At 50.2% G+C, this 11,838-nt stretch overlaps 1 protein-coding gene, 1 long non-coding RNA gene and 1 pseudogene across 2 annotated transcripts in view; all 3 read right to left on the bottom strand.

Annotated features, from left to right (window-relative positions):
* LOC144372725 (uncharacterized) overlaps positions 1–8,359 on the bottom strand; it is a 77,949-nt gene extending 69,590 nt beyond the window's left edge. Inside the window, exons 1-2 of the mRNA XM_078036002.1 lie at positions 8,265–8,359; positions 6,621–6,913 (exon numbers count right to left, since the gene is read on the bottom strand). Of these exons, the coding sequence (XP_077892128.1) occupies positions 6,621–6,913; positions 8,265–8,359 (388 nt within the window). The remainder of the gene's footprint in view (positions 1–6,620; positions 6,914–8,264) is intronic.
* LOC144372728 (rho-related GTP-binding protein RhoC-like) lies at positions 98–6,686 on the bottom strand (annotated as a pseudogene).
* A 788-nt stretch (positions 8,360–9,147) lies between the features above and the next one.
* Positions 9,148–11,330, bottom strand: LOC144372723 (uncharacterized). The gene is made up of 2 exons (XR_013432630.1): positions 9,891–11,330; positions 9,148–9,747 (listed from the first exon to the last, which is right to left on the bottom strand). It is a non-coding gene; the product is annotated as an uncharacterized LOC144372723 (long non-coding RNA).
* Positions 11,331–11,838: the final 508 nt, after the last annotated feature.

Genomic DNA, 11,838 nt, shown 5'->3' with positions numbered 1-11,838 from the left:
CTGGCAAGCAACTTGGAAATGAAGAGAGAGATGGGACTCTGGGCTTGTAGCCAAGATAGGAACCAGACAAAGGAAATAGGAAGCTGCCACACACGTGTTGGAACCTGTGGCCTTTATTCATGACCCCCAACAAGTTCAGTCAGAGACAAGGCCCCTGCCCAAAGGAGAAACCCCAATCCACCTACCCTAGAAATGCTCCTCTGAGCCAGAAGTATATAAAGCGCTGGTGTGTGACCATCCTCTGGGGAGGGCCAAAGGGAGCAAGAGCCCTACCCCTGGACCAAGGCAGCAGGGAGAGGGACTGCTCAAGAAGGGCAGGCCACAGGCCCAGCTCCCAGAGGACAGGGAGGGAGAGCAGGCCTGTCACCACTCTGGGGGCTAGGGAAACGAAGCAATCCTGGGCACGAGGAAACTGGAAAAAGGAGCCTTCAGCATGGAGTCCTAAGGGTGGAGCTCAAGGGCAGGTGGGTGATCCCTAAGCCACTGTGAAGGAAAAGGGCATCAGGAGCCGTGGGGATCTCAGAGAATGGGACAGCCCCTCTGGCACTTATTCTTGAGGACCTGGAGGCCAGCTTGAGTGGCCATCTTGAAAACCTCCCGCAATCCCTCATAGATTTTGGCAGAGCACTCAAGGCACTGATATGATTTGCCATATCCTGGCCTTCCTCAGATCCGATGGGTTCCTGAGAAGACAGAAGATAAGGCAGAGGAAGCTGTTGGCTAAGTGCACCTCACACCACATCACCCATAACAAATACCTCCTTCAGCCTTGAGCTTACAAAGCATCCAGGCCCCGGCTGCCCCAGGCATGGATCTAAACCTCATGTTTACATTAAAAGTTATCCCCAGACTAGCCCCTCCTCTCCCACCTAGTTGCAGACTCTATGGTCCACATATGTTTTGCCTGAATGTGTGTCAGCTAACTCCTAAATGACTACCTTCTCCATCATCCCCCCAACCCATCCTCTGCCTGCTGTCCCCAGTTTAAAACCTTGCCTTACATAATTATCCTCTCAAGATAGTCTCTATTCCATACCCTGGCAGCTTCATGTAATAAACTCTTCCTCTGGTCAGTGGGCCACTTAGTGAGACCCTGAATAAGCCAGATCCCTCACCCTCTAAGCCTTTCTTCAGCCATTGATGATGCCCTTCCTCCCCAGGTACACTGATGGCACAGTCTGCATACCCTAAGTGAAACATAAGCTGTCTCCCCATGGACAAGGACTTCCTTATTCATCTTAGTAGCCCCAATTCCAAAGACAGAATAATAAACTGGAATAAATTAAAATGCCAAGTGACCTTGGACAAGTCACTTCATTCTATGATCATCTGATTTGATACTGAGGTTCCTTCTGGTTCTTAGCAGGGCACACACATGGGAGAGGAGGAGGTAGATATCACTATGACTGCTTAACACAGGACAGTTGGCAGAAGAGAGAGCTCCTTTCTGCCTCAGATTGCAACCCCTCAGAGGGCACCTTCCTCCCCAGGGTTCCCCATCAGGCAGCCCCACCACCTGCTTCATCTTGGCCAGCTCTCTCCTGGTATGCTCATCTTGCCTCAAGTCCTTCTTATTCCCCACTAGGATGATGAGCGCATTGGGGCAGAAGTGCTTCACCTCCAGGGTCCACTTCTCAGGTATGTTTTCTGTACAGACATGTCCCAACAGTTTCCTCAGTTTAAGCATGTGGGCACTGGTCTTCCTTCCCATAGCAGTCTGAGGCTAATGGTCTCCTTCATACCTCAAAACCCGGTCCCTTGTAGCATATCCTCCCCCAAGCCCTTCCAAACACTGGAGATACCACAACAAAGGAGCCAGCAGAGCCTGTGCAGCCCTTGTGACTCCATCCCCACAGCCTCTGAAGATGGCTGACTCCAAAGCGTCTCCACCCGCTCTCTCCAAAGTCCTCACCCAGGCTGTCGGAGCTGTCAATTGAGAAGCACATGAGGATGACATCTGTGTCCAGATAGGAGAGAGGCCGAAGGCATTTATAGTCTTCTTGCCCTGCTGTGTCCCACAAAGCCAGCTCCACCTGACAAACGGGCAATACATAGCTGACCCCAAGGGCCCCAACCTACTACCCAGAGATCCTCTCAAACCACTAGTCCTGCTGTGTGCAAGGCACCATATTAATCACAGTCATAAAAAACTCAATTGAGTTTTTCTTTAAAGTTCTAAGATGTAAACTGGGTGTACTGCTGCATACCTATAAACCAGCATTGTGGGAGGCTGAGGCAGAAAAATCGCCAAGTTCAAGGCCATCCTGGGGAACTTAACAAGATGCTGATTCAATTTGTTTAAAAAAGTAAAAAGGGCTGGGGATGTAGTTCAATGGCAAAGTGCTGCTGGGTTCAACCCCTAGTAACCCCTCTCCCACAAAAATCACTAAAATGTGTTTGATTTTGGTGATCTCAGATGAATTGCTATCATGAATACCACTTTAATTCTCACATTCCTTTGGGGTAAGTCATGCCATCATCACCATTTTGTGGTGGTGGGGAGTTTAAACCCAGAAGCAAAGGGACTTGGCCCTGATTACACAGTGAGTATGTGGTAGAACCAGAGGATATATCCAGGTTTTCTTTGGGGTACTGGGGATTAAATCAGAGCCTCATGCATGCTGGGCAAGTACTCTACCAATAAGCCACACTCCAGCCCTTTTTTATTTTAGATAGGGTCTGGATAAGTTGCCCACACTGACCTCAAACTTGTGATCAATCTTCCTGCTTCAGCCTCCTGAGTAGCTGGCATGATGGGCATGTACCACCACACGTGAATACATCCAGGTTTTCTAAAAGTGCAGTTTCATATCTCAAATTTTACTTGTTCCCACAGGAAAATAAAACAAAAATGTGAGTGAGTGGTAAGGAAGGACATACTACGTGACCAAGAACAGGGTTCCAAGGCAGGATAGGAAAGGGCTCTTGGCCTTACCTGCCGCGTCCGGCTAACGGGAACCGAGTCCGGCAAGAGACGTCGAGGTTAAAAAAAAAACTCACAGGACACCAAGGTTCTTCATCCAGGAGTCTCCACTTCATTACTTACATCATCCCCTTTTATACCCCAAGCAGCAGAAGTGGAAAGTTACTCAAAAGAGGGAGGGAGAGGGGAGAAATTCGGTTGCGACATCTGCCATTGTTAGATACTGAAACTTCCCTTATCAGGAAGTCCACCAGAGTGGAAAAGGTCAAGATGTTCCTGTGGAGCACATATGTCTCAGGCGGATAAACAGGAGAACCGCAAGTCTGCGTCATGGCCTTGTGAGCTGGCCACTTTGACATGCAGAACAAGGAATTGGGGGCTGGGCTCCGGGGGCCAGGGAAGGCCTGCTACCAACACTTACCTGCTTGCTGTCCACCTCAATATCTGTAATATAGTTCTCAAAGACAGTAGGGAAGTAGCCTCTGGAAACTGATCCTTGCTGAAGACAATGAGGATGCAGGTCTTTCCACAGGCACCATCCCTCACAATCACCAGCTTCTTTCTGATTGCAGCCATGGCTGGGACTGGCAAACAAGAGGCAGGAGGGGTTTGGGGAAAAAATGGTAGTCCAAAAATTGTTCTGTGGACTCCAAAACCTCTCCACAAACCTGGAAGAGAAAACAGAAAAGGGGGCTTGCTTCAGCACATTCTTGCCAAGCACCAATCCTGTAGGAAACAGAGTTTAAGAATCCTAATTTCTGGGGCAGGGACAGGTCTTCTCCAGTGGGTTAAAATATAGCAGTGCGAGGTGGAAGAACCCACTTGGGAACCAGAAAACATGACTTTCAATGTTATCCATTCAATTGAGGAGAAACATTCAGCAAGGTGTTCAGGGATGCCTCCAGAAAAGCCAGCTTTTATCTGCTTTGCATATTGGAGTCATGAGACAGATTTCATTTGTAACAAGATTTTATACATTTAAGGTTTAATAATTGCTAAGGTGTAATCTAGAACAGATTGTCCCTTGGCTTGAGTCACACCTGCCTCGTCAAAAACAAGGAGTCCCTCTACAAAACCAGATACTAGCATAACCACTTACTGGGTGGCTGATACGTAAGAGAAGGAATATTTATAAAGCTCCAAGGTGCCCACTCTTTGTTGGGTAATTTGACAAAAATTATTTACCTCAGTTTCCAGTGGCTTGTTAGGTGAATGGTGCACTTCCCATTTTGACCAACAAGGAAACTCTCTGAAGATTAGATAATCAGAGTGTCAAGGACAGCACTCAAAGCAGGCTGTATGCCTCCAGAGTCTCTGCCTTTCTACATGTCACCTCAGAGGTGGAAAGGAGGAGGAAAACCCAGACAGAGGACAGAGGCAGCAGCCAGCAGCTTCTCTGACCCACCCCACCTTGTACCCAAAGCCCGGGTCACACAAAGGAGGCTCAGTCCAGGCAGTGCCCACAGCACACAATTGAACGGCCTGCCTTCCTCCCCTCTTCCTCCGGGGCTTGTGGCAACACTAGGTTACTCAGCCCCCAATAGGGGACAATGACTACACTGTAGGGAGTCATGAATCCACCACAGCAGAGGGACAGAATAATCCACTAGGGAATCACCTCCACCCACTCTGGAACAGCCCCTTCCTCCCTCGGTCCAGCTCACTTTTATGCCCTGCCCACCCCTCCCTGTGACTAAGGGCAAGGAGTCAGCTTCCCAGGGTTAACATGCGTCCCTCATCACAAACACACATGAAGGAGCAGTTCATCACACCTGCAGTTCATCACACCTTCACAGCTCCCCTCACTTCCTCCTTCCCCAGGGAGGGGAGCCAAACTCCACCCAGCTAGATTCCCAGCCCTGCAGTCAGGGAGAAAGAGAGGGTGTGCTCTGGAGCTGAAATGAAATCTAGGCTGTTGGGAAAAAGGAAGGAGCTAGAGCCTGGGCTGGGAGGAGCCCCAAAAGAAATGACAAATTAGGACCAGTCCCTCCACCAACTAGGCAGGGAGCACAGGGTATGGTAGGTAACCTGATCTCTGCCTCAAACCTAGTTTTTCCTCAGTTCCACATCCGTTCATGCTGGGCTGAGCTCTTCTGGTCCCTGCATTCCACCACCTCACATTATATAGCCTGGGTCTGCTTTTTAGGAAGCAGAATACTCCAGCCCCAGGCTGTTTCTCTTCAACAGTGGGATGCTAGGCGACCCCTCCCTCTCCTCCACTTACACCTTCAGAAAACTGGGATGTGGGGGAAGAGGACATGAGTCACTGAGAAATTTATCAGAACCACGCTCCGGATCACAGAGGGGCTCTTGCTGATATCCCAAATGACAGGGAAGATGTGCCCTGCCAGCACATCCCTTTCCAAACAGTGGTTCATTGAAGTCTACCCAGGTGACTGACACTAGGATTTCTTCCAACTCCCCCACCTACTCCCATTAGTTCAACTTACGCAGCTGTGTAAACACGGGCTGGGGTAACTCCAACCCAGGCAGTGCAGATAGAGAACAATCACTACTGATCTACCAGTCACTTAGGCAAGAGTGCGCCACTGCCATCCCCCAGCAAGGCAACGGGCACCAGATGGTGGGAGGCAGAGGCCAGAACTTCAGGACAAGGACATGAATTAAGTGACCTGGAACCCCCAGCTCAGAAGACTTTCCCTCCAGGCTCTGGTTGGGCCAGAAGAGCAAGCAGCCCAGGCCAAGCCACGACACAAGGCCCAAGGCCAAGATAGCATGAACAATAGTTCCCTGTGAGAGGAAACCCCAGAGGAACTGCCCCACTGACTCTAAAAGGGGCAACCAAACCCCCGCAGAGACTGAAGTGTAGCTGGAACGGAGCCTGGAACTTGTGGCGCCTCCCCTGAGACAAGATATGTGGGATACCTAGCTCATTCTCTTGATTTTCCTGCAGATCCAGTGGGCCTCCTACCTGGCTCACTTCCCCTGAAGTTTGGGAAAGACTCACTCTTCAGTTGACACCTCTTCCTCAACTTTAAAGCCAGAACTGAGAGAACTCTGTGCCCCGGGCTCCCCAGCCGACACCCCTAAAATAAATCTTTAGCCTAGCTGGGGAGTGTGGAGGGTAGATTCACACACTCGTATGAACGAATACACAAACACACACGGGCTGGATCCTTCCCAGTCTCCCCTACCCCATGCCCCAAGCAGTTTCCAAGGACTGTCGAGGGCAGTGTCCAACCTCCCCCAACAGTAGCAGCCCCCAAGGGTCACACCACGCCCTTATTCATGCCATTCCACCTTCCGGGCCTGGGAGAACTCCCAGCCCATGCCCAGCACCCCAGGCCAGGTCCGCGCTGGGCCGTCTAGCCTGGGGCTAGCCAGGGCGTCTGGGCTGGGTTCCCTCGCCTAAGGACATCAAGGCCTCTCCCCTGTTCCGCGGGGGAGGCTAGGGGAAACCCGGAGGGAAGGGAAAGGGCTCCTATCAGGGCCTCAGCAGGAGAGAGCCGCTGCCAGGCCGCTCCTGGGGCCCCTTGCTGCAGTCCGGGGAGGAGCCCAGCAGGCCAGACCCCAGCGCAGCCCGGACACCGCGTCCAAGGGGAGGGAACCGGCCAAAACCCCTCGCCGGATCCGCCAGAGCTCCCAGCGAGTGGAGAGGAGGAAAGTGTTCTCCCGGGAACTGGGACGCCCTTCTCCCCCTGCCCGGACCCCTGTACCTTTCGCTCGACCCCTGTACCTTCCGCTCGGTTGCCTCTTGAGTTGCGTGGCCGTTGCAGGAGGCTGAGACTGACCCTAGGGGCCGGGCCCCGCCCCCGCCCCCGCCCCCCTTCAGTCCTTGGCTCGGCTGGCCTCTGGCCCAGCCCCAGGCGGCCAAGGGTCGCCTCCGCTGCGCGAAGATTGGGGGCGCCTGCCCCGGGCTGGGTGAGAGGCTGGAAGGAGAGTCGCTCTGAGCTGCCAGTACCGCAGAGGAGTGGGCGGTGACCAGAGCGGGTGGAACCCCAGAGGGGCCTCTGCCCAGCATTCCAGCCCCTAGGGGCAGATGGGCGTAGAGAAAGTTGAGAAAGTTGAGAGGCCCTCGGGGTGGCGTCAGGAAGGGCCGCTGGTGCCCTCCCGCGGCCAAACAGCACCCGCTCCTGCCCCACCTGGGCGCTCTCGGGAGGCAGGACTGGGAAACCCGGGTGCCAGCGCGGGCGATGGAGTGGGCCAAGGTGTGTGCAGAAGACCACTCTCTGCCACTAGAATCCTTGCGGACCTTCTGGGACCTGCAGACCCAGACCACCGTTCTGCCTCATATCCCCTTCCTTCCACTGCCTGGAATTTCCCTGAGTCCAATTCTCTTGGAAGTGCTTCTGGATCCCCAACCAGGAATACAGTTCCCACAACTATTGTATTATTGTGCCGTTAGTGACGCTTAGCCCCGTATGATGTGTTACATACCATATTTACCTACATGTAGATCTTTCTTGTAAAAATGACTGAGGAGGTGGACAAAGAAGGAGGAAATCTATCAACATTTTATTGACTTGTATATTCTAGGAACTACATAACTCAACCTTTTAAATACTTGTCACAATCCTTCCGGGGGAAGTATACCCATCTCCTTTTGCCTGTAAGGAAACTGAGATTTGAAGACGCAGCTTAGCAAATGTTTGAGATTTCTGATAGCAAGAATTCATACAGTCAGTCCTGTGTGACTACAATGCTGGTGCTGTCTTCTGATGACTACCGTGCTCCTCCAGTCTTCCCTTCCTCTCGTCTAGCACAGTGTGTGTCCCATGATTGGTTTTCAAGAAATATTTGCCGAATGGATGCATGTTAGAAGTATTACAGACTTTAAAGATCTGAAGTACAGCCAACGCATTTGGTAAATGAGAAAACTGAGCTCAAGAGCAGTTTGGTCCCCAGGCCTCTTAATCCACTCAATAGTTCACTCAGTATGAAGTGAGAGCTATGTGCTGAAGATTGATTTATGCCTTCAAATAATTTATAGTCTAAATGAGGACTACAGACAATCTCAAGATATCTAACGCTTGGGGAACCTGACTCTATACACATTAACTATTTCAGTCCTCACAATAACCTGATGGCCTAGTAGTGTTATCTCCATTTTACTGAGAAAACAAATGGGGGCTCAGAGAGATTACAGAGTTGATGTTGGGTCTGGTCCTAGAATTCAAACCAATGGACTCTAGAGACTTTGCTCTTAATTGCCATTCCCTATGGACAACTCTTGCAGGCGGCCATACAGGAGGCATTTGCTGTTGGGGGGTGGAGAGAATGCATTAGCTATGGAATGCCCAGCCCTGAAGAACAAATGAAGTATTCAAATTAGGTTGATGTGTATATTTTAAATAACAAATTGAAGGTACTGCAGGCCTACAGAGTCATGGGAACTCCCCAGAAGACAGTGATGGTGATGGAAGATGAGGCTGGAGAAGGAAACAGAGACAGACCATGAAGGTCCTTATATGCCATGTCTAGGAGTTGACTGTGAATTTTTCTCAGGTACAGCAAGGAGCTGCTAGAGTTAGGAAACTAATATAATGAAAAAATAAGAAGGTGACAGTGGGAGTGAAGATATGTGGGAAAAGGTACACACACACGGATACATAAATGTATATATTCAACAATACAGTCATGCATCCTTTAATGATGGGGATATAAGAAATGCATCATTAGGCAATTTCATTGTTGGGTAAACATCATAGAGTGTACTTACACAAACTGAGAAGGCATAGCCTACTACACACCAAGGCTATATGGTGTATACCATCATAAATGCAGCTCATTGTCATCATATAGCACATGATGGTACTTAGTGATGATTAGCATGATGAAGAGGAAATTAAAGGGTTACCAACTCCAATATTTCTAATTTGAGCAGCCAAGCTGATGCCCTTTGAGAAGATGAAGTAGGAGAAGTAACATGTTGTGGGGAAAATAGCGGATTGAGGTGTGTTGAGGTGAAGTGTCAGTGGGTTTTCACGGAAATGTTTGGGAGATGATTGCTATGTATGAATCTAAAGCTCAGGAAAGATTTGGGAAGAGAGCCCAATTTGGAAGAAACATCAGCAGATGGATGAAGATACAAAAGTGTCTGAGAACACTTAGGGCAAGTGAGTGGATTGAGGAGAGGAGAGGGCAGAAAGAAGAACTTGGAAAAAAATTCATTTTGGGGGGGCTGTCCTGATGTCCTTTCCACCACAGCACAGAACTTTTCCTTAACTTTTAGTTTCTAATTAAAGCAAATAAAGACACACACCTTTATCCATCGGGTTTATTTGCCAAGAGCTGTAATTCTGGGTCTAGTGGATATCCCTTTTTGGGTTAAACTGCCGCTAAAGGGAGACAACTTCAGAATTTGAGCTGAGAGAGGGGTAAGCATGGAGAGGCTGGGTGGTGGTGGGAGGGATGGGCTGATCCCCTCAGGAGTAACTGCCCGGCCCTCCTAGGGGGATGACAAAGACCGACATGTCATCCCCGAAACCCAGCTTGTTGTTAGCGAGATGCCAGCCATGTTCCCAGGGGATGCCCCGTGCCCCCAGGACCAGAGCTTGGGCCAGAGCTGTATACCTGCCAGGAGAACATGTGCAGATTCATGTATATGGTAATATAGACACAGAAGCCCACATGGGGTCCCCAAGCATTGCTTCCCTTTGTCCTTTCCTTTGCCAGTGCCATCCCCTTACCATCATGTCATGCAACCCCTACCTGCTGGGGTCATTGGGTTCTTAGGCCGACAGCACCCTGTCCACAGTGGCAGCTACCTCACAATCATTGGTGACATCCCATAGGCCATCTGTTCCCAGGACTAGCACATCATCTGGGAAGTGCTCATACTGTGTCAGGTCATATACTTGAACCTGGTGGGGAAAGAGTATAGGGAGGATTGAGGTGTGGGGTTTTCTGGACAGGAAGCTTGGGGATAAAAGGACCCTGGATAAAAGCCAGCTTGAGACCCACAGAGGAGGGAAGGTATAGTTAAGGAGGCCCCCATACAGCTCACCTCAGGGAAGCAGGAGAGGAAAGGCTTGATGGGCAGGGTGGATCTGCAGACATTAAGGTTGTGGTCTCCCAATTCCAGGGTTAACCCAATAGTGGCCATCACTCGGGCCTGAGGGAAACATGGAGGGGGACAGCTATTTAGTCCTCTGCCAGGCTCTCTGAAACCACACAGCCCTCGCACACCTAACCTCAGGTAGAACCTCCACCTCCCTAGACAAATTGTGGTGGGTCCTCCTGCCCTCTCCCACCTCTACCATGGATTTTACTTTTTTGCCCTCCCCACAGACCAGAGGAAACCTGAGGTCCTCCAACTGGATCTTTTTGTAGGCTCTGAGGAGTGGGGGAGTAGAGGCATAACCTAGGCATCAAAGCCTCCTCTATTCTAGGAGCTGGACACCCACACACAAACCCCTTAGAAGGGCCCCATCCCCCAACTCCCAGCCTGACCCAGCCTTCAGCTTCCACCTTGCAACTGGTGAGGGACTGGTTGGGTTGCCATGGGAATGACCCAGCTCTGAGGGAAGTGTTACCAGCCAGTCATGTTCTGGTCCGCATAGAGCATCCTTTTACCCAGCTCCTTGGGCTGAGCTCTGCAGGGGAACTCAAGGTGGGTGAATTCACCACCCAGCAGCTCTGGTTTCAGGAAGCCCTGGGGTTGAGAATGGCCAGAAAGAGCAAAGGGCCAGGGGGTGTTACACTCAAAACATACCCTAGTACAATATATAGAAAATGTTGATTTTTTTCTTCTTTTGCACTAATGGGGATTAAACTGAGGGGTGCTTTACCACTGAGCTACATCCCCAGCCCTTTTTAATTTTTATTCTGAGACAGGGTCTTGCTAATTTTTTGAGGCTGTCATTGAACTTATGCTCTTCCTGCTTCAGGCTCCCAAGTTGCAGGAATCACAGGTGTGCCACCTGTGATGATATTTATTATAGCAGACCTTTAAGTAAAGGTCCACATGCTACACACTATTCTGATACACACATTAACTCAGTTACTCTTCAAAACAACCCATGGGGCAGGAACTATTACTGCACAGAGAGGTTAAGGAATTGTCAAAGGTCACATAATTAGCAGAGAACAACAAACCAGGATTCAGTATTCAGGCAGTCCAGTTCCAGAGCCCAGGGGCCTTTTCTGTTCCCTCCTCCCATCTCTGATTTTACTTCCTTCCTCAGCTGGGGCCACGGTGGGTGCTGCAAACCATCTCAGACTCCTTCCTGTAGCATTATCCCCTGGGCTCAGCCCTGCACTCAAGAGCCCACACAGCCGCCTTCCCAAGAAGCTCCCAGTAGGGAGTATTCTGTGTTTGGTGGTAGTGGTGGTACTGGTGGTGGTGGTGGTGGTGGTGGTGTGTGTGTGTGTGTGTGTGTGTGTGTGTGTGTGTGAGAGAGAGAGAGAGAGAGAGAGAGAGAGAGAGAGAGAGAGAAAGAGAGAGAGAGAGACCGAGAGAGGGTAGGGTTGGGGGGATGTTCTCAGGGACAAGAGTGCAGAGAGGCAAAAGAACCAGTAAACGATGTGGGTAGGAAGTTTGTTTTCTACTTACAAGCAGCTGAAGATGCTGGCGCTCAGTCTCTGGGGTAAACTCCCGAACATTGGAATGATTTCACCATTCCGGACAATGATGGCCCTGCCCAGAGACAGAAAAGGCCTGGCTCTCCTCAGCCCCCTTCATGGATAATTTCAGAGGGACCAGGCCTTCTGCTTAGGATTTCTTACCCAGGACTCCATCTTTCCTCTCCTTGTGGATATATCAGGCCTTTCTTTATATCTGTGGTCCTCCAAGCTCCTTCAATCTTTAGGGTTTCTTTAAATATTTTATTCTTTTTACAGTACAGGGGATTGAACCCAGGGCAGCTTTACCACTGAGCTATATCCCCAGCCATTTTGATTTTATTTTGAGACCCAATTTATTATAGGGTCTCACTAAAGTTCTTAGATTGATC

Source organism: Ictidomys tridecemlineatus, unplaced genomic scaffold, assembly GCF_052094955.1.
Source record: "Ictidomys tridecemlineatus isolate mIctTri1 unplaced genomic scaffold, mIctTri1.hap1 Scaffold_150, whole genome shotgun sequence".
Lineage (NCBI taxonomy): Eukaryota > Metazoa > Chordata > Mammalia > Rodentia > Sciuridae > Ictidomys > Ictidomys tridecemlineatus.
This window is presented reverse-complemented; position numbering and strand designations above follow the sequence as displayed.